This window comes from Serinus canaria, chromosome 4, assembly GCF_022539315.1.
Source record: "Serinus canaria isolate serCan28SL12 chromosome 4, serCan2020, whole genome shotgun sequence".
NCBI classification, from domain to species: domain Eukaryota; kingdom Metazoa; phylum Chordata; class Aves; order Passeriformes; family Fringillidae; genus Serinus; species Serinus canaria.
In genome coordinates this window covers 35,375,035-35,401,088 of record NC_066317.1, presented here as the reverse complement: position 1 = coordinate 35,401,088, position 26,054 = coordinate 35,375,035, and the positions used below count along the sequence as shown (strand labels likewise).

General features: G+C 39.3%; 1 protein-coding gene across 1 annotated transcript in view; it reads right to left on the bottom strand.

The window, feature by feature from the left end:
- GALNTL6 (polypeptide N-acetylgalactosaminyltransferase like 6) overlaps positions 1 to 26,054 on the bottom strand; it is a 427,616-nt gene that overhangs the window by 29,864 nt on the left and 371,698 nt on the right. Inside the window, exons 7-8 of the mRNA XM_030239539.2 lie at positions 12,330 to 12,447; positions 5,255 to 5,362 (exon numbers count right to left, since the gene is read on the bottom strand). Coding sequence (XP_030095399.2) covers positions 5,255 to 5,362; positions 12,330 to 12,447 — 226 coding nt within the window. The remainder of the gene's footprint in view (positions 1 to 5,254; positions 5,363 to 12,329; positions 12,448 to 26,054) is intronic.

The following is a 26,054-nucleotide window of genomic DNA, read 5'->3' as shown; positions in this document are numbered from 1 at the left end:
ACAGTAAAGTTCTTCCTCTTGTGCATCAGTTTTTACTGCCATTTGTCCTATTGCTCAGCACCACTGAGCAGAGCCTGGCTCCATCCTCTGACACCCTAACTTCAGATACTGACAGGCATGGATGAGGTCTCCTCTCAGTCCTCCTTTCTCAAGGCTGAACAGGCCCAGCTCCCTCAGCCTTTCCTTATAAGAGAGATGCTCCAATTTCTTAATCAACTTTATTGCTCTATCCAGAACCTTCATGTCTCTCTTGTCCTGAGGAGCCCAGAACAGGACACAGTGCTCCACGTGAGGAGCTGAGCAGAGGGGCAGGATCACCTCCCTTGACCTGCTGGAATGATCTTCCTAATGCATCCTAGGATACTATTGGTCTCTTGGCCACAAGGACACACTGCTGGCTCATGGACAGCTGGGTGTCCACCAGGATGCCCATGTCCTTCACAAGCTGCTTTCCAGCAGATGAGCCCCAGCCTGAACTGGTGCCTGGGGTTATTCCTTCCCCATATCTGCCTTTGCTGAATTTCAGCTGATTCCTCTCTGCCCAGGTCTCCAACTTGCCAAGGTCCTTCTGAAGGGCTGCACAGCACTCTGGGGTATTGGCCACTCCTCCCAGCTTTGTGTCATCAGTGAACTTGCTGAGGAGGCATCTGCCCCTTCATTCAAGTAATTTTGAATGAATGAATATGTTAAATAATACTGAACCCAGTGACAGGCCTTTAACTAGACCCTGTGCCAGTGACTACAACCCTCTGGGATCTGCCATTCTTCCTCATAGAGCCAGCCTTCTATCCACTAATCTAACCAACTCTCCTTGAGTTTGCCTATGAGGATATTATGTGACACAGTATCAAAAGCCTTGTCAAAGTCAAGGACAATAATTTAAATATTTTCTTTGGTAAGTACTCTGTTTGAGATCTTAATTAATTTTTACAATTAATTTATAAATCTCTTAATGAAAAATATTACAATGGAAAATTAACAGCTGTATTGTGTAATACTCTTAGTTACCATGTATTATAGCAGTGCTGTTCTAAGAAGGTGATTCTTGCTTGGTTCCTTAATAATGTGCCTGTTTTAAGCTGACGTTGCACTGCTTTACTGTGGTTGCTGAATCATAACTGACTTTTTGCTACAGTCTTTTGTGCTACAGAGGTGATTGTAAAAGTGCCAGCAGTGTTCCCTGAACAGCATGCCACAGCAATCCACTCACACTCTGGTCACCCAACTGATTGTTCTGATTCTTTAATCTGCCTGGAAAAAGAATATAAAATGTTCACGGACCACTTTAAGAAACTCCCAAATATTGTTTGCAGATGGAAAAAATAGACCAAAACAGTCATATTAAAGGAAACAAAAACAAAACTGCAAGTGTGGCCAGAGCACCAGATGATACAGTTACAATAATTTTCTTTGAAGATCCCTTTTGAAACCACACAAAAAAGGTGAGACAATGGCTCAGGTGGGAATCTGAGCCCCCTTTTATCAGTTGAATTCCTAAACCCAAACTTGTGCAAGTTCCAATTCAGTGACACCATGTAATGAGAGAAATGTCATTGTGCTTGTGTCTGATGTGCCAGACTATCACCGTGCAGTGGGATCCTATGTCCTGGCAGGCAGGGAAAAATTCAACTTAAGGTTAGGATTTACCACCCTGCTGAGTTAGCATTCAGTTTGAATTTCAGTGGGATTGCCCTTCCCTTCAAAAAGGCCTAATGTGCTAATGTTCTGTGGCTAATCCTAAAATGCTGTGCAAAATACCTGCAAAAAAAGAAATTCTGTGGATATATTTTGAAACTTAGTTCATCTCTGCAAATCCTATGAAACAGTGAGATTTTATTGATATATTTCTTACAACTTTCATAGAACCACAAATAGAAAAAAAAATCCCCAAAAAGCAAATAGAAAACTAAATAAAATAAATAATATATTGAGATACACCTAGAAGAAAATGCTAAGAATACTCTGCAGTCCAATTTCATAGGTAACTCACTAAAAATAAGTGGCTTAGTTGGAATTGTTAAAAGAGAAGCAACAATCAGAAATACAAAAAGCAACTAAAGTAATCCAGTAAAACAATTCAGCAGCTTTTAGGACCTGGGGGTTTACATTCTAAACATGTCTTACCTAAAACAAACAGAAGAAATTAATTATTATTTACTGCAGTTTTGTGCAGAGATTTACAGGTTTGGAATGAATGAATAATTATGTGATGCTTCCAGGTTAAAAAGGGGAAGCAGTGTTGACATCTGCATGCCTATTAATATTTCTTTATGTGCAATTGCCTGAGAATTTAACACTGACTACTTTCGGCAAGCAGCAATATTAAGACATCTTCAGACAAGAAATATTCACTCTTTTTATCTACATTTGATTGTCAGAATCTGTTTATAAATCTACTACACATGTTTATGGCTTTCCTTAATTTTGCTCTGCACCACCATACAATATTACTAACTGTTTTATATGTGTATTCTTCTTAATTTATGTGGGATGTGGCAGCAACCAATATGCATAAACTTCCCCAATCTTGAGAGACAGGTAAGATATAAAATTGAGACCATGATCCATATTATTATATGTGGTACAATAGTGAATATTTAGTGATGGGGAGGTGCAACAAAGTTTTTTTGACAGGTCTCTGATTTATTAAAGCATATGTGATTCTCATGCCAGGTTACAGCTCTCTAAGCAGATACTGGGATTGGTCAAGTGTTATGTAGCTGGCTGAAACTGTGTGTTGAAACTTACTGCTAAAAGATAAAGAGAGGTGAAATCCCAAGGGAAGGTAAAATGCTCACTTTAAAGATTATATTTTAAGGGTAAACATAAGCTGAAACAGCTTGAAAGGAAACCCATGGCATGATTTGGGCTATATCTGAATTTGTCTGGGACCTCTGTTCTCTTCCTAATTCCAGTCCCCATTTCCTTTGTGCTGGTGCTGGGGAAGAGGATGGGAAAATTTGTCAACCTTTTCTGGAGTATCTGCACAAGAAGAAATTCTCCCTTGATTAACAGAGGTCTCTTGCAATCATTTGTAGAATCAGAGCTGGGCTTTCTAGGGCTCATTCCTTTGTGAACTGCATCTCCAGCAAGCTCCTTTAAACAGCAGAAGGTAGAAAAGGATTTAGTAAAAACCATTGTGGAAACTACTTAGTAGTGAAAAGTACTGCTTTTGGCAGTGGGGATGATATTTCCAGATATTCTTGATTGTGTTACTCATTATATACTTGAACTAGAAGGAAGTTTTTGACAAAATAACTCATAAAGCATAGATTACAACCTTTGGATAATATAACATTTGGAGGATAAAGCCAAGACAGTTGAAACATCCAGGCCACTCCTGTGGATATTTGCCTAATATTATTTTGGCTAACAGCTCCATTTGGGGCTGACACACTGAAAATTAACCTGTCCTTGATTTTCTTTTTCTGGCAAGGATGACCGAAAGAGTATATTTTTAGATTTAAAATTACACACAATATGATGGGTCAAGGACAAAATTCTCGTTCTTGCCTAGTTATTGAAATAGCCCAAAACACCAAAACATACAGATGCTCTTGTGCTCTTGTTAGCCTTGATGGAATGGAAAGAATACTGTAGTGGAAAGAAGCTGTGAATCTGAGAATTCAAAGTTTCATTTAGTGATAACTGTATGTCACAAACTTACCTAAGATTCATGTTCTGGACTGCCACAACACAAAGAACTAACCATTTTTGAATGGAAGGATAAGACCCACCACTAGATCTTTTCCCACAGGTTATAAGGTAATCTATCTGTTGAAAAGTCTGTGCATGGGCAGAGATATCAGATTTATAACTGGAAATTTGTTTTTTTAGTAATATTTCATAAATAATTTATTGAAATCAAGCTAAAATAAATAGTAGAAGCTGCAGGCTGTGGCTACCTGATGGTTGTAGACATTCACAGTGCCACCATGAAAGCCAGTTCAACACAGAACTGTGCAAGATGCCAGTAGCACAAATAGAAATTACTGGTTTTTGCTCCTACAGGGAGTGCATAAGACATCATATTCTCTAATGAGATACTATGTGCTGTGATAGAATAAAACAGAGACTGAAGTTTTAATTTCTTATTTCCAGTTGTGTGTGAGATTTTTTGCAGAGAATATCATAAATGAAACAGTTTAATTCAGGCAGTCCAAAAATCTGGATAGGGCAATTCTGACAGGACACAGAGCTATACTTGGAGAAGATATTACTCTCACAATTTAGTTAATACAGTTTTTGCCCCCACCACTAATTCCATTACTGAATTATGTGCCATAGTGTCTATACTGATGTCCTCTTAATGCAAATTCTTCTTTCTGTCTAGCCAGCTGGCAGACAGGCAGCACAGGCAGCCTCCTTTTTCTGCTACTGTTAGTACAGCAAGCCTGGTCCTGCGGTGCTGAAACCGAGAATATCTTCCCCTTAAAGCAAGAAATTCATTCTTTTATTCATACCACATTTTCATTATTAAGAAAAAACTGTGATTCATAAAGTATTACCCTATGGCAATATGCAGACTTTAATATTAATGCCATTTTATTATTAAAAAAAAAATCCTCTAAACCAGAGAAGATTAAACTCAAGCATGAATAAATACCAGTGTCTTCCTGGAAGCTACATCTGTGCCCCTCATCTCCCATCTTTTGACATCCTGTGAACATCTCCAGAAAGTTACAGAACATTTTCTCTTGAGCAAAAAGCCCCTCATGGATATGAATGTGTTCAGTAGTCTTTGAGAAATGTCTAGAGGTCTTGTAATTTCTCACTCTCACAGCTCCAAGCTGGCTGTATTCCACAACCAGATTTTACACAATAATCCGACAGTCGCTCAAATAATTGTTACTCAGTCCCTTTGCCTCAGAAAACATCCCTTCCATGAGATTCTGCCAGTTCTGCTGACTGATAAGAAAATGTGCATTCAAATTGGTCCTGCTTACAAAAACTATGACTGACAACACTGTGTAATTTGAGAACCACAAGCCTTAGGTTATTCCTAGGTTCTTTTGAATCAGCATGAAACGTGCTTCTGTGCCGAGACGTCCAACTCTGCAATTTTAAGCTTCCATTTTATTCTTGGCAATCTTATCTCCGAAAGGCAGGATAACTCCAGTAATTGCACATCTCATTTCAGAAAAATAAAGAAACATTCATTTTCCATTTTAATAGTTTACTGGAAACTGGTTCACAAAGAATGAAGAGATTGATAATGAATGAAAATGAAAAACGGCAAGACCCAATTACTCACCCGTGCAAGGCTGGTTCCAGAAGGGACTTTATACGGGACGTACTTTCTATAGATATGCCCAACTCGAGAGCATGGAACATCATACATGCCACCTCCACACATCCACACCTGGAAAGCAGACAGAAAGCAAGTGAAAGAATAATTCCTGGAAAAATGAGGCAAAAAAAAGCACATTTTAATTAACGCGTATGTGAAAAAACCACATCATTGTGTGCTCCCACAGTCATGGTGGCCTTCTTGGCATGCTGGTAACTGGGATATGGTAATGTGGCAGACTCTCCCACCCAGAACCTCACTGTGCAAAAGCAGAGTATGTTAAGTTTTTTTTGAAAGTATATATAAATAAAATAGAAAAAGAAAGAAGAGGAATGGAGAAGGGAAGGGGAGGGAGAAGGGGAGGAGAAGGGGAGGAGAGGCGAGGATAGAGAGCGAGACTCGCGGACTGTTCTGTCTCGGACGGCTCGGAGCGGCTGCATCGCTCTCGTCGAGGTCGCTTCGGCTGAGCTGTCTCGCGACTGCTTGTCGTCTGGCGACGCGTGATGTTCGGCGCTGCGTCTGCCTTGCTGACTGACTCGTGCCTGCGCTCTCGCGCTGCGCTTCGAGCTGAGCTGCTGCTGCTCCGAGCTGGAGAGCGCTGAGCGTCTCGATCTGCTTGAGCGGCTGTGCGCGGGCGCTTGGCTCTTGGCAGCGGCGCGGAGCCTTCTCTAGCGCTGAGCGTTCGTCGGCTATTCGAGGCTCGTTCTCGTGCTGACTGGTCGACTTGCGGAGATCTGATCGCTACTACTTTGGGTTGGAAGAGAGGATAAGTTTGGCCACTTTCATTGTGCTTGCCTGTTTGTGTCATAGTGGGTTTATCTGCCTGGGCCTGGAATCCAGCCCCTGACTGACTGTGCTATTCATACTGTGAATGCTGAAAATAGGGTTTAGAGTGAAGGCTTGAATTACAAAGTGATTTAGGTAGCTGCTTCTTATGGATTATTTGTGTATCAGTCCTTACAGCTACGGCATCCAACTGAGACCTGATAATGAAATGTTTGAGGATCTAATCTCATTACAGACCAAACCTAAGTACACTAATGTAAATGTCTAAGGAAGGCTTGAAACCAGTGAAAATGGGGCTTTGTCCTTAAATTCCATGGACGCAATGTGCAGTTGGATAGAGCTGAGAGCTACTCGGGAAGCTGCTGCTTAGCACCTGCCATCACAGAACTGACTAAGGCATAGGAGCTCTGGGCAGAGCTCTGGACATGTCATTTACTCTCCTAGTAAGCACAGTCCTTCTTAAGGAGGAAGTTTACTGGTAGATTGGGAATGGAGACTCAAATGAATGCTCTGCCTCCATGCCAAAATAGCTTATTCCCACTCAGAGCAATCTTGCAAGAAGTACATGCCATGCGGACACAAGGATCATTTTCTTGTGTGCAGACCCATGTTTACTATTTGTTCTTGTTTTTTAAATGGAGGTGTCATTTCAAAGGCTAGACAAATTATTACTGTGATTAATCAAGGCTTCCTACCCTTTGAAGAATGGACAGCATAGCAGTGTGACTCAAAGGTCAGCCCCAGCAAAAATTTAAAAGACAAGAACAAAAGACAAAAATTTAAAAGACAAGACACATACACACACACACATATATATATATACATATACAAACATACATATATACATATAGGCCAACTGAGGCAATGAGAGCTGCAGTAGACATTTATTGCATTTCCTCTAAAGCAGTAGGATAACAGGAAAAAAAAAATAAAAGAAAGAAACCCCAGTCAGAGATGCTGAGGCAATAACAAGTGGCAGGAAATAACACTGTGTTAGGCTTATATTTGATAGATATAAAACCTGAAAATGCTGTGCTGCACCTGAGGTATGCTGTGCAGGGTAATTGAAATGAATCTTGGGCTGCCTTGAAGGATATTTAGCAGCTGTTCCTGTTTATCTTTCAGCTTCAGAATGGTATTAAAAGCATTTTTTATACTTTCCTGAGAAGATCAATTCTGGCAACTTTGTCTTTAAAATGTGCATTTTTATGTCACACGCACTAAATACAAGAAATTGGAGAATGACTTCTGTGTTAAGTATTACAGACCTCCAATATACCATGAAAGAAACTCAGGTGGTGTGGGACATTTGGCAAAATTATATCAGAAGCAATGAAACTCTCAGGATCGTTAATGTCTCCTTCTTATAAAAGCAATGAATCTGGTCTGCAGCTGAGGTATAAAAAACAAAGATGAAACCAAAATAATGCAATTCCAGCTTGGGAAGATCAAAAGAGTAGTTTATGTGTCAACTAGAGACTATCTCACAATTTATCTTTATATGGCTCCTTCCAACACAATGTTGCAAAACACTTTATAGGGATGGTTGAAAGCAAAAAGGAGGCATTAACAGAAGCTTTGAAAGAAATTAAGCTGTGGTTATGTGGCTTCGTTCCTGACTGGAGTTTAGATGCCACAGATGTATTTTTTGGCTCTGCTCTACAGCTCCTGTGGGATTTTGGGTGAATCACTCTCTTTTCACATTACTTCTTTGTCTTTTAAATTGAATTCTGCCTTCTCTTGTGATTCCCCCACCTTATCTCTCTGGTTTATGAGTGATCCAGCCTGGAAACTACCTGGAAAATGTAAATACTGTGCATGCAAGACTGAGATTCCAATCCATATGCTACACTGTAGTCATAATTACTGCAGTAAGAGACTCTGATTTTTGAGCAGTGGAGGATGTGTTGCTGGGGAAAAGGAACATAAACGTAAGCAAATTATGCAAAGGATTTAGAGGGTACTGAATGGACTTTGGATTAGGCTTCAAAACTAATTGAGAAATATACTGCTGCTGAGAGTGAGTAAAAACAGTGAGAGACATTGAAATGAAGGGAAAATACAAACTGTAAACTGGTGGAAGAGGAATATAAAGTATTTCATGCAAAGGCAACAACTTGGTGCTCTTCATATGGTGCAAGAGGGATGGACTACAAACAGAAGAAATGTATTACAACAGAGGGGCTGACAAACTTGTAAAAAATAAGAATATAAAAATGTTACGAGATGTTTCAGCCACTCTTCTTGAAATATAAGTTAAAAGAACAGAGTTGGCAGTTGTAGAAAAGGAGAAAGAACAATATTTTCCTGTGAACTTTTACACACAGTGAGAATGTTCCTCTAAATGAAAAAAAAATTTGAAAAATAGGATCACTAACTGCAAATCTACAGTCAATGGGTCCGCAAATTGCAAAACCATTTACTGGAGGTGAAGTGGGATTTCCTGTCAGGAAATATTAAAACTGTACCACGTAAACTGGGAACTGATGACTGTGGGTATTTCAACAATACTCACCAGCACCTCTAAAATTCTGAGAAAACTGGCAATATTCCACATTTGCCAGTCCTTCATATAGATTACAGCACTAACAAGTGGTAATGCTCCTCAGCTCCCTGTCTCCTGCCAAGATTGACAGCTGTGGAGGGAATTAATAGTGATTATGATGATAATGAAAGGGATTAATGAACTTGGAGGTGTGTTTTGAAAAACAGGGATGAAGAGAATTTGAAAAATGTATTGGCATGGATAAGGATAAAACAACTGTAGATACAGATCACTACCTTCAAGAGGCTAGGGAATCACTGCTAGCATTTTTGTTAAGGTATGATTTACAGTGCCTAAGGAATGTCCAGTGCAAAGGATTGCACTGAGTTTTCATGTCCAGGTTTTAGTAGCAGGGGGGCAATAGAGGTGGCTTCTGAGAGAAGCTGCCAGAATTTTCCCTCAGGTTCAAGAGGGCCAATGCCAGTTGGGTCCAGGATGGACATGCCCCTGTCCTAGGCCATCAGCGATGGCGGTAGTGCCTCTGGGATGACAGATTATAGAAAAGGAAAAGTTCCTGTGCAACTTTAGCCAGAGAGAGGTATGACAATATGTGAGAGCAACAGCTCTGCAGACATCAAGGTCAGGGAAGAAGAAGGGGGATGAGGAGCTCCAGGTGCTGGAACAGAGATTCTCTTGCAGGCTGTGGTGAAAACCATGGTGAGACAGTTGTGCCCCTGAAGTTCCTGGAAGGTTCATGGTAGAGCAGAGATCACAGAGGACCTGCTTCCCCCTGGAGGACCTCATGCTGGAGCAGGTTAAGAGTGTGAGGAGTTCTCTCCCTGGCGAGGAAGGAGCAGCAGAGACAACACATGATGAACTGCATAGTAGAACTGACTGTAGTCCCCATTTCCCATTTCCCTGAGAGTAAGGAAGTGGAGAAAATAGGGAGTGAAGTTGAGAAGAAGGGAAGGGTGGGGGAAGGTGTTTTAAAATTTGGGTTTATTTCTCATTGCCCTACTCTGACTTGATCACTAATAAAATATTTTTTTCCCAGTTCAGGTCACCTTTGCCCATGATGGTAACTGGTGAGTGATCTCTCCCTCTACTTGGTCCAGGAGCCTTTTGTTATATTTCCTTTCCCTTACTCACATGAGGAAGAGGGTGTTAGAGCAGCTTTGCTGGGCGCCTGGCAAACAGCCAAGGTCAACCACAAGGGTCATCAGGAATCACAGGACATTAGTATGTTTTGCTACTCTGTGTAGTGGTAATTACTACATAAACTATGCCTCTGTAGCAGATTTAAATCTAGGATTTCCCAAACAGTGGCTTTCCTTGTTATTGTGAAGAGATGCTATTAATCAGGTGAGCTCCAGTGCTTTGCCAGCTTTCAGCTTTTTGGTGTGTGCTCCAGTGCTTTGTCTAGCACACACCAAAGAGTACTGTCAGCAAGATGTCATGCACCTTTTTAATTAACAAAAAAAAGGGCCCTGATGTTGCCAAAAATTAAAATCCTGAACACTTCCTTATGTAAAATGTAATGTAAGAAACTATTTAATGAAGAGGTCATATTTTGAGACAGTTTGTGGCTGTGTCACCATTCAGAGTACTCCAAATAATTATTTGCCAAGCAAATTAAAGTAAGATGTGGCATCAACACACAGCACCTGTCCAACACTTCCACAGGCATAGATGTGGATGCTCTAAGAAAGAGTGAATTGTCATCTCTTGGTTCACTCAAGTGAAGCCAAGGAAGCTGAACCAGTCTGGTTGTTTGGCTTTTTCACAGACTTTCACTGACTTTAGAACAATTTGCAAGTCCACTATCTTAGCAAGTTTTCTCAACAGAGCTGGTAAATTAAACTGTCTGGCCAACTTGTCCTCATTTAATAAGTTTTAAGATAACTTAATCTATAGCTACAGTAGAATCTGCTGAAGCAGAAACCTTTCCCAAGCTGATTGTAGTGATTCTGACATAATAAACCTCAGTTCCTTCTCTTGTCTCTTTGTCTCTTCCACCTCTGTGATATTTTCCCAATTTTTTGTTATTCCAAACCAAATAGCAATCCTTTTAAAAAAATTTACATCTCTTAAATTCTTCCAATAGGAATTTACTCCTATTTGGCAGTTATTTCTAAAGACCACTTTTTTCTTCTTTTAACCCAAGTAAGAAAGGACAAGGACCCTAAGGTTATTATACACTAATAAGATAGATCCAGAGATATGACTGAAACGAGACACAGTGTGCCACAGCTGCCTCCAAAAAAAAAATAAATCTCTCACTAGAACAAAACGCACTGGGACAATCTGGTATCTCAATTTCCAGTTGAGTTACCATGGCTTCCATACAAAGTCTGGAAAGAACAACAAGTATATTCTTTGCGATGATGAAAACAAGGAATATTTGAAATAGGATAATAAGATCATGGATGACCTGTCAGAGTCCATTGTGACAGCTACAAGTAACTCCTTATATTTGCCTCTGAAAAAATCTAAATGGACAGAAGGTAAATCAATAAATTTTAAACACACAGTCTAGCTATTGAGTTTCCCCTGCCTTCCTGTTTTATTTTCCTGAGGTATAAAAACGATCTGGAGAAACACGAGAGTAAGCCAGTTAATGCAAAACATTTTGCAGTTCTTGGAACTCCTGTAAAGACAGCCTGGAAAACCAGTGCTGGGTGACACTGTACATTTCACTCAACAGAATGGCCTCAGCATTGTTTTAATTGCAGCTGAAACTCAGCTGCAAGATATCTGATATTAGTCATAGCTGACATGCTATATTTATTTAAAGAGCTTTACACTCACAGAGTTTGGAAGTAGGCTGGAAAGATCCTGGAGCTAAATTTGAATTGCAATTTCAGTTCCAAGCTTTATCCAAATACATTTGCCTCAAATAATCCAAGTCAGGAAACTCTATCAAACCCTTTTAAAACTTTGCACGTAGAGACCATGAGGTAAAATTTTTATGTCCTTGGGTATACTGGAAAATAAACTCAGTTTTCAAAATTAGACATGTTACTCCTCAGCAAACTAATAAAAATGCCTGTCTTACATGTAGAAAGTAACAAGACTTTCAGCTCTACATGTAAAAGCCAAGTAACTGATTTCAATACACATGTCCGCATACAGGATATGAAGGTATACTATAACATGGCTGGTTGCACATAACCTGAGCACTTGAAAACTCCCCATATGTCATTACAATAATCTAAATGCAATTTTAAAAAGTTCGCTTTGGACCAGTTGGCCTGCAGACAACAGCTCATGGCAGCTGAGTGCTCTAGTGATCCACTGCTATTGAAAGGAGTCTTTCTTCCTATGACTTTCTCTATTTCCACCCATTTTCTTGAGCTGACTACAGGGGACCCTATTCCCAGAGATGATTAAACTTGTTGATCTGGACAGAAAAATTATTCAATTTTCTTTTTTGCTGGATTAGTTCTCTGTTGGCTTGTTGAGCTGAACTCAACACTTGAGCACAAACACAGCATCTGAGCGAAGGTAAGTGGAGAAGACTTGAAAAGACGGAAAAGGTGGAACTTCATTCTTTGACAGTGGTAAGCTACATGTTTTCAGAGGGAGCTACACTCAGTGTGATCTTTGTATGGATTCTGGAACATTTGCTTATGGCACTGTGAGAATTCCTAATGAAAAGAAGCATTGTATTAAATTAATTTTAATTAAAAAAGACAGAAGCCCAGATGAATGAAAGCATTGGGATAACACCATCAAGGAAGTAGTCTATAAAGAGGCTTGTTGACTTACCTTGAAGGAGATTTCATACTGCTCTCCTCCCCATATTTCTAATCCTGGGTCATAGCCTCCCAGCTCCCAAAACCATTTCCGGTTCACGGCAAACAGACCTCCAGCCATTACAGGAGACCTGAATAAAGCAACACAAACAACAATGAAGATGTTTGGAGCGTGTGTGTGTGTGTGTGTGTGTGTGTGTGTGTGTGTGTGTGTGTGTGCGCGTGCCTTCTGGGTGTGTTTGTAGGAATGTTTGTTTGAATTGTGAAGCTATGAAAGGCATAGATAAACATAGATGAATAGTGGTGTAACCAAGCAATATTTACCTTTATTAATCCAAAAAGGGGCTCTATATGAGAAACAGGCAATGTGGTAGATCTAGAGAATGGTAGACAGTCATGCAGAAACTCCTTATTAAAAAAAAAAATCCCAACAACACCAAGCCCAAAAAACCCGTAGCCTCCCCAAAAGTTCTGTTTGTTGCTAAGTAACAGAGAAAGGGACTCTGGAAAAGGGCCAAAGTACTTAATGAGTCTCAGTACTCCATATGAAGTAATGTGCATTTGAAAGTGAGCAAAAGTTTTCAATTAATTTCAGTCTCATATGTGCTGGCTAGAGAAAGCCAGAAAGGTGAAAGAGGATGGCTGAAAAGAAGCTGTTGGGAGTTAAACATCTGCTTTCCTAAACATTTAGAATTCCTCAAGTGTGTCTCACAGTGGTAATGTGACTTATAGGCAAATAATTTGCTATGCTTCCCGTGTTTCCGTTCATTCCATTAATAAATATGTGTCATTTTCTTAAATTAACTCAGTCTTTTTCACAGACAATATAAAAAAGAAATGAGATATTTAAAGCTATTGTTAGAGAATAATGACAAAAACATTTTGTAAATTTATAAGCAGGAGTTTTGTACTGAAAAACAAGCATTTTCTCTTTTCATTTTCTTTCAGTATCAAGAAGACCATATTTCTAATGCAGTAAATACATTGTCAGCTTTCAGAATTCAAATGTTTCTCTTCAACTTCTTCCTTGAAGTTGTGGTGGAAAGGGAATACAAAGGCATCTGTGCTGAACAGGAGGGAAACCACACGCTTAAGAAAGTCCAACGCCACTATGCAATTCCATCAACGCAGATCAACACCAGGCTTATGAGTTTTACAGCAAGAGGCCAGAAGGAACACATTCATGCTGATGGCTGGTCAGAAAGAGAAAAAAAGACAAAGCCATGGGAGACCTGGATAGCTTTCAGGCAATGTTTCCTTAGCAGAGAGCTGACATCAAACTGGGTCCTGTGCCCTGTGTCTTGTAGCACTAAAGCTCCAAGGGAAAATTATTCCATCCTGGGGCATTTTGCTTTGAATTACTGCTGGTGGTTTGTTTGGAGCTATGGGAGCAGATGGCATCATCCTGGAAACCCTGACTGGAAAATAAGAACTTCCCCCTTTGCCACTGGTTTAGGATTTGGCAGTGAACTTGGGACTGGTAAATATTTCAGGAATCCATGCATAAGTTAGAAGTTTATTGAAGAGGACATCATGTTAATAGAATACTCTGCCATATTTTCTCTGCCTTAACACTTTTTGGATTGCTGTATTTTAGATTTGTATTTTATCCAAGGCAGTAGAGACGATAAAAAAGCAAGCAAACAGCTGAGTGGTCTCTGCCACCATCAGGCAGACAGTGAATCCCACACATGAATGTTAGAAAATTATCCCCTCATTTACATTCATGGTAATGAGAAACATTATGGATAATTTTCTTTTCACTTCTATATGGTAACTTAAAAAAAAATAAACTACCCATTTTCATGACTTTTAAAGACTAATTTCATTTTCCTTTAGAGATTACTTTTTTAAAAGCACGTAAAATCTTTGAGAAACAAAGCTTTGCAAAAAAAATCCAAACTGGCAAGGCTGTGCAGTGTAACATACACTGAATGCTAATACTTTTTTACTTTTATTGACATTTCATGTTTCAATATTGACTGTATTTCCACATATGAATAAATTAAACAGAGATTTTTTTAGAAACCTTCCCCTAAGGATTCTGACTACTACAATACATTTTCAATTCCTACTAAAGTAAATCTAATTACAACATGTCCTTTTTGACTTCAGGTTTTAAATGATCAAAACATAATGTCCTTTTATAAAGAAGGACTTACAATGAGAATGCTTATAACTAAATTGCTACTGACAGAAGAAATGTAGTCCCAGAAATCGTTGGGAAAATGCAGGATTTCTCTAGTTCTCATAGATACAATATCTTTCCTAAGCATTTCTCTCAGTACAGTGAATGGCCTATGAAAAAGGCAATTGCTGCAGGTAAATCAGATGGAAGATAAAAAAATCAGAGACTTAAAATTCCAAAATAATTGGCAAGTACTTACAAATTGTATTTGAATAGATAGATTTTTCCAGTGATAAATCCTGAGTAACAAAACCCCTTGTTCTTTAGACATGAAAGTTCAGAACATTTATTGCAATTAACAAAACTACCTAATGACTGGAACCATAGCAAACCCATAATTTTTGCATTTCCTTAAAAACAAAAGTGAAGAAATTGAATGTAATGTTACCCCATTAATTCCTGTTCCACAAGATGTTCTGACATTTGTTATTTTGTAGGAAGAGCAATGAGGAGGAAAAGCAGGATGGCCTTTTGGTTTTCATTAGAGTGGAATTAGTAATAAGCCGTGTGAAATGGAGTGCTTGGCACAGCATGAATTCCACTCCATGCCACAAACAGCTACTGCTGAACAGGCCTAAATTGTCTCCAAAATATGAAGGGAAGAATCCAGTCTTGCAATCATGGCCGATATGAAAAGTCCTTATGTATCAATAGAATCACTTACACAGATAAAAGAACTACACTGAGCCCAAAGGAGAAGAATGAATCTCTTGTTTAGTGGCTTCTGTACAGAAATGTCAAGTACAAAGCTATGTTTGTAGGAGTAATTTTTTCATGAAATGTCCTACTCAGATGCTTAAACAATCAGACTTGAGCTATTATAGCACAATATTATGTGAGCAATTACACTGGAAAGCTGTAAAGTGTTTATGGTCCAAACATTAAAAGGACAAAGGCTCCTAAAACATCAGAAAAGCTGGAAGGGTAAAAAAAAGCTGGGTTGCTAAACTTAAAAAATATTTGTAAAAATCCTTCCACCTGAGAACTACTGCACACACTCACTGAACATACATGAAAGAACAATATTGGAAGTAAAAGCTAGCTGACTGAAAAATGGACCAACTGGTCAAAGATAGCTCTGCTGAGATAGAAAAAGAATTTGATTCAGTTAGAGTATAAAACCCCACAAAACTTGCTTTGCAAAAAAAAATATAGACTGAGAAAAAGGCAAGCAAATGCTTAATGAGAAAAGATACCCTACAAACAAAAAAAAATATAGACTGAGAAAAAGGCAAGCAAATGCTTAATGAGAAAAGATACCCTACAAACAAAAAACTGCGCTAAAAGAAGTGCAGCAGTAGCTCAAACAGTAGCCAGCAAAGATTTTTATAACTGTTTGCAATTAACAGGCAGAGGAAGGCAGGAGATAATTTCACCAATGAATTTTCAAGGTAAGAGAAAAATGACATGAACTTCAAAGGAGTGTGAAGCTACTTGTAATAGAAACAAATGTGGCGTGTTACAAAGAAGCGAATTGCATAGCAGGGCTCAGAACCATTACACTGCAAAAGTGATACACAGAGTGGAACTAAAGGATTTGTGAGAAGGGAAGGGAAGCTCTGACAGCCTGCAGAACGAAAATGAGGGAAATGGAAATGGGAAAGCACTTGTGCTGGATGACGTGCACAGTAGGTACACTGATAGGAACAACCTGCCTGAAACAGCTGAAACTTGGCCATTATCCAAGGAATGGCACATATTGCCCTCTGCACCCCTCTGTATAACCCACACTGATTGAAGGCTCTGTGCTGAACTACTGAACAGAGATGGATGAATGCTGGAGAGAGGAGTCCATCTCGTCCAGGACACATCAGACAAACTGACCTTCAGTGCCAAACCCACTGGCACATTACAAAAAAACCAAGGTGAAGAGCCCGCAACAGAAATCAGGACTAGGTCCTACTGACCTTGTGGCATCAGGGATGTAATAGAAAAGGAGGAAAGGAGCCATGTTGCTGCTGGCACAGTGGCAGTGCCAGAAATGACTACTGAATGCAGCTTTGAGCCAGGCTTTTACATTTTTAATAATTAATTTCAATGTCTTGTTAAGCAAGAAGCGTCCCTTCACCCTAGGGATACTGATGAAGTCACCTCAGGATGGGGAATAAATTCCATTACCTTGTTTCACTGGTGGCTGCTCCACCTTCAGTCTGCAGTGAGTCCTGATACTGTATCAAAGCTTCTCAAAGCAAATAGCAGAAGCTGACACTAATCCTAAACAAAAGTTTGAAAAAAACCTGAAAATTAAAATTTATGTATGTGTACTGTTAGCGACAGTCTTGGCTACACAAGGAGGTGAATGCAGAAGTAAACCAAACTGAAATTAAGAGGAGTCGATTAGATGGCAAGGATGTGATGTAGATTAAGAAAGTAAATGACAAAAATAAAAATTTAGTGGTTGCTCCACCTAAAGACAGTTTCTATACTGCCCATAGTAAAAGATGTCAAAGTAGCTGAAAGAATATTGATAAGGCTTTGTGAATTTCTTGAGAAGTTAAAAAAAAAAAAAACTGGAATACTTTATGTACTTAATTCTCTAAGAAAATATAATTAAAATGTATTTTTTAAATGCACCAACTCTTTTACATTTTTCTGTAAGGCATTGTTTTATCTTTTATCCATTCTAACAACATGACCCATTTCAATGTTTATAAAATCACCAACATTCAGAAAGTAAAATCTGTCTCTGTAACATTAGCCTACGGCCGTCACTCTTTTAACTCAAGTGTCCCTTTTTCTGAACTACTTTTATCCTAGATTAATGTATGTAAACTACCAGGTCAAATGATCATTGTGCTGAAACAGGCAGTGTCCAAGTTGTGTTAAACTCAACTTCTAAGTCTCTCTATAATCACATTCAATTTTTACACCCCACTTTTGTTTGGAAAATATTAAGATAAAACCCCATTCTTCAAATGGTGAGCCAGAAAGCGGTGAAGATTCAGCTACAAAGAAACCCCTAAAAGTCCTTGACTTCCAGTTTATAGAAGTTTCCACTGTAATTTCATCGCACATTCTTGTTTTTCTTACCACATTGCTAAACTTCATTAAAAATTGTATTGTAATAAAACAATGATTCCTTATGTGGGTGATGAGGCCCTTTTAGCCTTTTGTCTCATATTTAGAAAATTAATGACAAAGAGGTGAGCTGGGTAGAGATTGAAGGCTCTGAAGGAAAGGCTTCCCCCTCCCATAATTACCTCTCATAATCCAAGAGAAATCTGCTTGAATTATTGTTAGAGGAGATCTACAGCACTCAAACAAAGCAGGTGGGTCAGCACAAATGAGCATCCTGAAGGGAAAAGTAAATGAAAGCTTCTGGAAATGTCCTGCAGGCAACGGCGCTCAGAAGGATAAAACCGAGGAGCAAATGAACAGCTGGAAGTCATGCTAAAGAGACAAATCTAATACACAAGCAGTCTCACAAGATTGAGGCCTGAGTGCTGCAAAAGCAAGAAAGCAGAGCTGAGAGCAGCCCCTCAGCTGAGCCACATTCATGCCATGATCCTGGACACGTGGGGTTCAACAGCAGCAAAAAATCCTTCCATCTGTTAGTGCAAAGTAAGAACAGAATGAGAAAACAAAAACAACCTCTAAACACAATTTGAAACAACTCTGTCAGGTTAGCACCTTTTCATATTGATGGATATTATCTGCACTCATAATTGTCCCTTGAAAATATAATCTTTGAAAATTAAATGCAGAAATAAAGATAGATTGGAGGTAAAATGGTATCAACTGTCCCTAAAATAGGAACTTCAGGTTTCCTGGCTCTTGCTGAGCTTTGATTCTATGTTTCTATGAATAACAACAGTTCATCACTATCTTCGAGGAAATTCTCTCAGAACATATGGGGGCAGTATCTGAACAGAATTGCTACACAATGTTTTCTTCTCCTCCTTAGACAGAGAGATATAAACCAGAAAATTATCTTTCAGGGCTTATTTTTGATTTATTGATTTAATTAAGCCCAGCATAGCATCATAAACAAAGTTTAAACTCAAGGAGAAATTTTCAATTTCATTAAAGATAATAAATAATTCCTTTTGAAACATCACCACTGGCCTGCAAATAGGTTCTTATTTTCAGAATAATCCTTTAATTCAGACTCTGTCCTCCCAAGGCAGATTCCTAGATTACAAATCCAATCAGTTAGGAGTCTGCTGTTAAGTTACAGATGATTTTGACGAAGGTATTTGGATTACTATAGCCCTATGTTTTCCAGAACTCTAAAACATTATGCACTTATTGCAGATTAAAGTGGATTTAAAGACAGGGCAGCCCACCCAAAATAGCTTTGTACATAGGGTGTACACCCCTAGCTTGGGTGGTTTTAAGAATGACCAGTGAGGAGAAGAAGCCCTTCGGATAAATACACTACATGCTACTGTATAGCCCCATGTGCATATTTGTAGCAGTTGGGGACTGGGAAAAAAGACCAACAAGGCAGCTGAATTGCAATCACCACCATAACCTCCACACAAAAGAGAAGCTTTTGCTTGTTCTGGATGTCCTGCAGTATTTCAGGCTCTGGCTTTGTTTGTGCAACATGAAATTGATTCAGGTGGGCAAATGAGAAGGGTTAGTATTAAAGCACTTGGAGTTTCAGTGGTTTTTCTTTTCTCTTCCTGCCATTGTTCACACACCAGATCAGACTGAATAGTTAGTGAAGGTCATCTCCAGAACATTTCTGAGTTGCAAAGATTTTGAATTAGTGAAAGTATAGTTACAATAACCTTCTCCTGATTTTTTAGCAAAGTCTTGAAAATTACTGCTGCCTAGCATCCTGATGGAATTGGCTTTTCTTCAGGATCCCACAGACTGCCCCTGGTGACTCTGACTCAAGCAGACAGAGCTCTCACACTAGGCTAACCAGATGAGACACACAGTTAATGATATGGCTGTGATCTGCCATGGAGCTGAGGATGTGGATGAATGTTATTCCTTTGATCAGTTCTTCCACAGTACTGTCAGCAAGTGCCCCCACTCCACCCTCATGCACAAACACTGCTTCAAACACAAGCAGAGAAGCGGGGACAAAAGGTAATTTTAATATTTCATTTATGTCTGTCTTTGGGGATTAATGCAGAAGCCTGAAAAAATTCTATGCTGACAGGGGGGAGGTTGGAGGGGGGGAGGCTGGAGCTTGGCACAGCTTTTGTAGCTGTGTCATTGCTACAAAAAGCAGCTCATCCATTTGCCAGTGGTCAAAGATTTCATAAATGTTAAGTTTTAAAAAGGTAAAAAAAAAATTATACCTGAAGAGGCTAATATGCAGCCAAAGGTATTCTGGGATTATGGAAATGTTCTCTTAGATGCATCACTGCCATTTATTAAAGCTCTATAATTTGCTGTGTTACCCTGTTATGAAGGGTAATGGGGATCCAGGCATCAGATTTCTCCTAATCTGCACCAGAGGCACAAGAATATTTTCTTGTAAAAACTGTGAAGCACTGAAAGAAGTTTTTCAAGTATAGAACTGACAGAAAAACCACTGGAAAGTACTTCTCAATGGAGCATGAAGGACCTGGAAACTGATGAGGTTGAGCACTTGATTATCCCATGATAGGATCTACTTTTAATTTGATGTTGTGAAGATGGACAGGCTGTGGAAAACCAGAGAAATGAACCTTCCTGGTTTATTATCAATTGCAGTGAAATCAAGCTAAGTATGTGAACTCTGCACCTGACTTTGAAGGCAAATACAGCTAATCAGTTTGCCATGGAGCTCTGCTGATTTACACAGGCCATAGGGGAAACTGCTGAGCAAACCATACTGATCTCAGAGTTGGGAACAAGAATCCCTGCAAGTGCAAGTGAGACAAACAACCTCCTTCACCCAAGGAGGTTGCACACTGAAATCATCTTCTAGCTGTATAGGATACATCTCTAAGAACAGCTAGCACCTTTGGGAGTAATTCAAAAGCAGGATAACTGGAGATGGTATGGCCTCAGCCTGGACTGGGTACATTGCTGGCTTTTAGGTGACCCACCAACAGAGACTGCAACTGCCTTGCAAGCTTTTTCCCTCCTGGATCCAGATGCTCACACAGCCCAGATACTCCTGTGCCAGCACTGTCCCACTGCCTGCCATGTAACAGCACATGGATCAAGAAGGGTCACCCTAACCTGTAGATATCTATAAGGAAAATACTGCAATAAAAACCTGAGAACTGAAGAAAATAACATATAAGCAATGTAACTGCATTAACTCAAACCCCAAGACTCCCGCTCCAGAAAACTTGCTTCCAGAAAAAAATATTCTTTTGCATTTATCTAGACTAAAAATATATGGGGAAAAAAAGTGTTATGGTTGTTTTAAGAAACATCTCAAGATTTGGAGAAATTGATTTGGGCAATCAATGCCCAAATAACTAAAAAAAAAAAGCGCTAGAGACAATCCTATTACTTCAAAATTGCATTAGAAAGCCCAAAAAAAGGTGTATCAAATCCTGAACTGGCAGGAAGGTAAGCTGAACAGTAATAAGAACTCTTTTAAGTGCTGAGAAGACCACAGAATCTTCTGGATTGAAAGGGATCCACAGGTAAATGGCCTGTAGAGGGATCAAACCCACAACCTTGGCATTATTAGCAACCTGCTCCAACCAACCAAGCTAATCTAACCTAGATAGGCTTTATTGTTAAGAGGTTACAAAAGAACCATCTGCAAACCCATCAAAAACCAAACCAAAAAACACAATGGAAAAAGCAAATCCTTAATCACAAACAATCAAAAACATCTTTGTCAGAAATAGCAGCTACTGATCCCACTGGAACTGTCATTTCCCTTGATCTCCATCATTGGCCACATTCACCACCTCAAACAAACGGGGTCTGTACCATCTAGATCATTACTGACAGACAGTCTCATTAAATAGATGGTATTCATAGGAAGAATTGGCAATACTGTTATCATTTTACAGACTACACAGAGTGCTCAGTGCTTCTCATTCATTGGGTTTCTTAGCTCCTCTGAGACATAATTCAAATGCAGATTCAAAGATGACTCAGGGTCCACTTTAAGGCCTTGAGTCCTCACTCTTCCCCAGCTTCTTGGCCTCAAAGGTGGAGGCTGTCCCTGGGGTCGTGCATCAAATCTGTGACAGGCTCAGGTGCTGCTGCCAACCCTGACTTGCTGCCAGCACACAGATGGGCTTCAGGCCCCAGACCTATTTCCCCCAAGGAGACAAACTGCTCCATCTGTCCAAAACTTCTCACCATGGGACATGACTTTAGCCCCACAGATACTTACATCACCTCCGTTTATGCTGCAGTAATCTACCCTTAGTCTTTGAGATTGTCATCTGTTATCTGGTGGCCAGGGTCAGCACAGATAATGCTGACTGAATAAAATCTGTACAGCTCCAAAGGACAGAAATCTATAGTATCTATACTGTCAATATGATCTGATTCTCCTGAATACTTGGCTTCAATCCTGTCCTATAGCTCGTTCCCCAACTCCCTGCATAGGAAACTTTATTTGCCAGGTTCCCTGAAAAACTCTCAGGGGATGCTTTTCTCTGCAGCTGGTGTGAACTGAGGAGCATGGATCTCACCAGCAGGTTTCACTCCTGACACTTTTGCAAACAAAAATAATCCCTCACTACCAGCTAAGCAGAAAGGAAAACTATGATGCCATAAAGACCAAGATAATATATCTGAATGTTTTGCTAGGGAAAACACTTTCAAACCACTCATCTCCAGCTAGCAGAAGAGAAGAAAGCCCATAGCAAGTGTAGAGAAGAATAGCAATCAGGTCAGTCTGACATTTGGTGTCCTACATTTGTGAAAATATTTTCCTAAAAACTTCAGCTGTATAACAACACAGAACTTAACTTAATACACACAGTAAATCATTGGCTGTCATTACCAGCAGTAAGACTGGAGAGTTATGGCTGTAAAGCAGCTGCTGTAACATTCAGCCATGCTCTGCTGACAAGGAAAAAAAAACCTAATGAAAGATTTAAAGGAAGAATGTTATGCATGAACCTTCTTCGACAGGCAATTAAAATACAAATTGCAAAACACAAATAAGTACATTATGAAACACAGAACTGCAGGTCAAAGACTGAAATCATTAGCATTGACAGAGTTGCATTTGAAGCTTTAATTCTGAGGCTATACATAAGATGCTATTCTTATAAACAAAGATAAAGTGAAACAGAACTCTACAAATATTTTCTCCTCATAACTATATTTAAAATCAGAACCATGTTTCCACCATAATTACACAGGACATTATTCCATTACAAATAATATTTGGAGCAGGTGGGAAAGCAAACAAGCCAAAGGGAAAAAATCTGCTTTCAAATACTACTAAAAGAACTCCATTCATAACTTAGTTTTTTTATTAGTGATGAGGTTTAATCTCTACAGAGGCAGAAAAGTAAAATGGTCACAACCAAACAGTGTTTTGGGCTTAGGTGAAGTGGATTTCTGACAATATCTTTCAATCATTTGCTGGTGAAGCTATTCCTAGAGGCTGAAATCTGCTCTGCCTGGAAGGTACAATTTCTTGACAAAGAATAATAGCAAGAAAGAAAGACTAAGTACATTTTCTGAGAAGAAGAATGAGCTTCACAGAGGTCAGCATTTTGTCTTCATTGCTTCTTTTTCCAGAGCAGGAAGAACAGCTTCAAGCAAATCTGACACAGCATGCTCTGCATTAGCAGTTTTCTTCCTCCATACATCACCCTGTCTGTACCAATACCCTTTAGATCCCTTGCCATTAATCTAGGAGTGGTTTATACACCTGTGTTTTCCAAGGAGAAAACTCCACATACTCCAAATCCCCATGCAGAAGCAACAAACAAAGTAACCTTTCTCTTCCTCCATCACAGGGGAGGGATTCACCTTGAGACAATTTCACTTTCTGTAGGATTTAATAAATCAGAGAGAAATGGATGCAAGAGATGCACCACCTGTTTGGGGTTTTCAAAGACACACCCTGTCTGCTGTAGGACAGACTCTAATTACAGACAGCTGCCATCTGAAGTGATGGCTAAGAAGAAAATTAGGAGACAGTGAAAAAAGTCTTCCTATTTTTCTTTCAGTAAATTGCACAACTCTGAATTTCACAGTAGATGTGAGCACAAGATCCATGTATGTATTCCTGGTAGTCCTTCAAGATCATCACATTATTTGCTCTGCACTAACAATAGGGATGGCTGCCAGGCAAAACTCCAAATGAATAATGTCATTCTCCACAAAATCCCGTTGCCATGAGCAATGGTGTCCACATGATGAACACCACACAAGCGAGCCAATATTCCTTCACCACTCTGTGGAATAATGAAGTTCACTCCACTGTCATGATCCATTCAGAGCATGTGTGTATGTATTTCATTATCAAGACAAAAGCCAACAGCCAAGTATGCAGCTAGAAATATGTATCATATTCTTGACAAATAACGTATGTAATAAAAAGTTCCTCTTTCAGAGAAAGGAATATAATCAAGAACATTTTTTTCCTTGCATGAAAGATTTTGAGTTCAGTTTCCCAGCTACAGTTCTACTGAAGAAGCACAGCTAATTTGTACTCTAGGTAGGGACTAATGTAAGATCTTTTAAATATATTTTCTAATAAGCAGTCAGCATACAATCTATTGCAGTAAGTAGTAGAACACGGAAATAATCCATTTTCAGGAAGTGGATGTCTTGTCTGCTGATGTAAATAATCCTTTGAAATATAAATTCTGGCAAAAAAGATGTTTGTTTACAAACTGATACATAAGAAGGTCTTTCCCCAGTCACTAAACCACTCTAGCTGAGCCTTTATACTGACCTATGATACATTTTTAGTGCTATTATATAGGAGCCTACAGTGAAAACAATTTTTTTGAAAAATTATTTCACACATGCCCCAAATGTTAACTTTCAATATATTGTTTGCATTTTTCTTTGAATTGCTTTACAGTATTATAAATCTTAAAATAAAACCTTTTCAAGTTAAACATTTTCTGTTATTGTAAGCTTGCAAACTGACTTTATCACAAAAGATTTCATTATTTTTTCCCTCTTAGGAAACAAATACATAAATGAAATACATCAGTGAATTAAAAAATACTCCTCCCTCCATCTCAGTTCCTAAATTAAGTCCCTTGACTGAGCTGGAGAGTTCAGCAAATCACTAAGAACTTTTTTTTGTCTGTGGAAATGCAATTTTCATAGCAAAAAAAATTAACTGTACACAAGTAAACCACCACTGCCACTGAAGTTTTCACATTCCTCTGTAAAATATTAAGGGCTGATAAACTTTAGGCCAAAGTTTTATCCTTGATCACATCACAGACTGCCTTTGCCTGATGCAAACTTCAGGAAATAAACAAAGGGGGAACAATGTAACAACTGTGAAAAACCTGCCCTAGTCTCCATTGGAACAACTCAACACTATCCCCTTTTTAATTACTGTTTGCCACATCAGAAAGATACAGTGTCCTCTCTCTCTCAGTTCTCTCTGTTCTGAAGTTCCTCTGGAGTCTCCAAATGACTATTCCATGGTTCCCAGATATGGTGGGCAAATCTGGACATGGCAACGTGTCCATGACAGATATGCTAAAACTGGAATCTCTACCTGCAACTTCTATGGATGTTAACACATCACACGATGAAAATGGAACTTTATTTACCAATATAACACCCTCACCCTTTGCTGTCACAGTTCTGACTAAATAGCTATTTGCATTCATGATTTAAATTTCTCCTCAGCAGTGGCACTCTTTGCTTTTTAGTGCTGAATTTCTCCTTAGTTCCTTCTAATTATTTCTTCAATTTGCCAGGACCAAACAACACTGCATTTGACTATCTTCTCAAAGGTTTGTAAGCCCCTGAATTTGTAATTCACATAATTAATGAAGAACCACACTAGGATGTGTGCTTCTGTAGAGCCATTCCCCTCAGGGACCTGAACCAATACTTGAGACAATCTCACAGTTTAACATCAAACCATTCAGAGCTACTCTTTGACAGCAACTTCACAGCCTGTTGTGGTCATCTGATGAAAAATAAAGATCACAAAGGTGTATCCACACTGTACCAAGTTTAGGAGAAAGCAATCATGGCAACAAGAAAAGCCTTGGAATGGAGGTCACATTGACTGCCTCTCTATTCTTTTAAATAGCCAAGTTCCTAATACTGCTAAAGGTATCCAATGTCTTGCTGTTCCCAAAGGGAGAGGACTCACTGCTCACTCCTCTGACCCTCCCTGCTACAGCCTGTAGGTGTGTGGCCTTATCCCCACAGAACAACAGCTTTATCTTCCTCAAACTGCTGAATTCACCCAAGCACTAGAAAACAAGACAATTTTCCTAAGTGCAGTGGGTTTTGTTGAGTTTACATGGCTCCTGGAGGAGGGTATGGTAAAGCACAGGAGGCAGCACCAAGCCACCAGACTGTCAGCAGCACCAAGTGACAGACTGTCCCACAGCAGGGGTATCCTCTCTCAGACCTGGTGGCAGGGAGCTCATTTTAGCCCTGTGTTTCATGGCACCACATCCCCCATCAAAGAAGGAAATTACAGTTCTGTGACAGGGTCACTTCCTGACAAGCCTG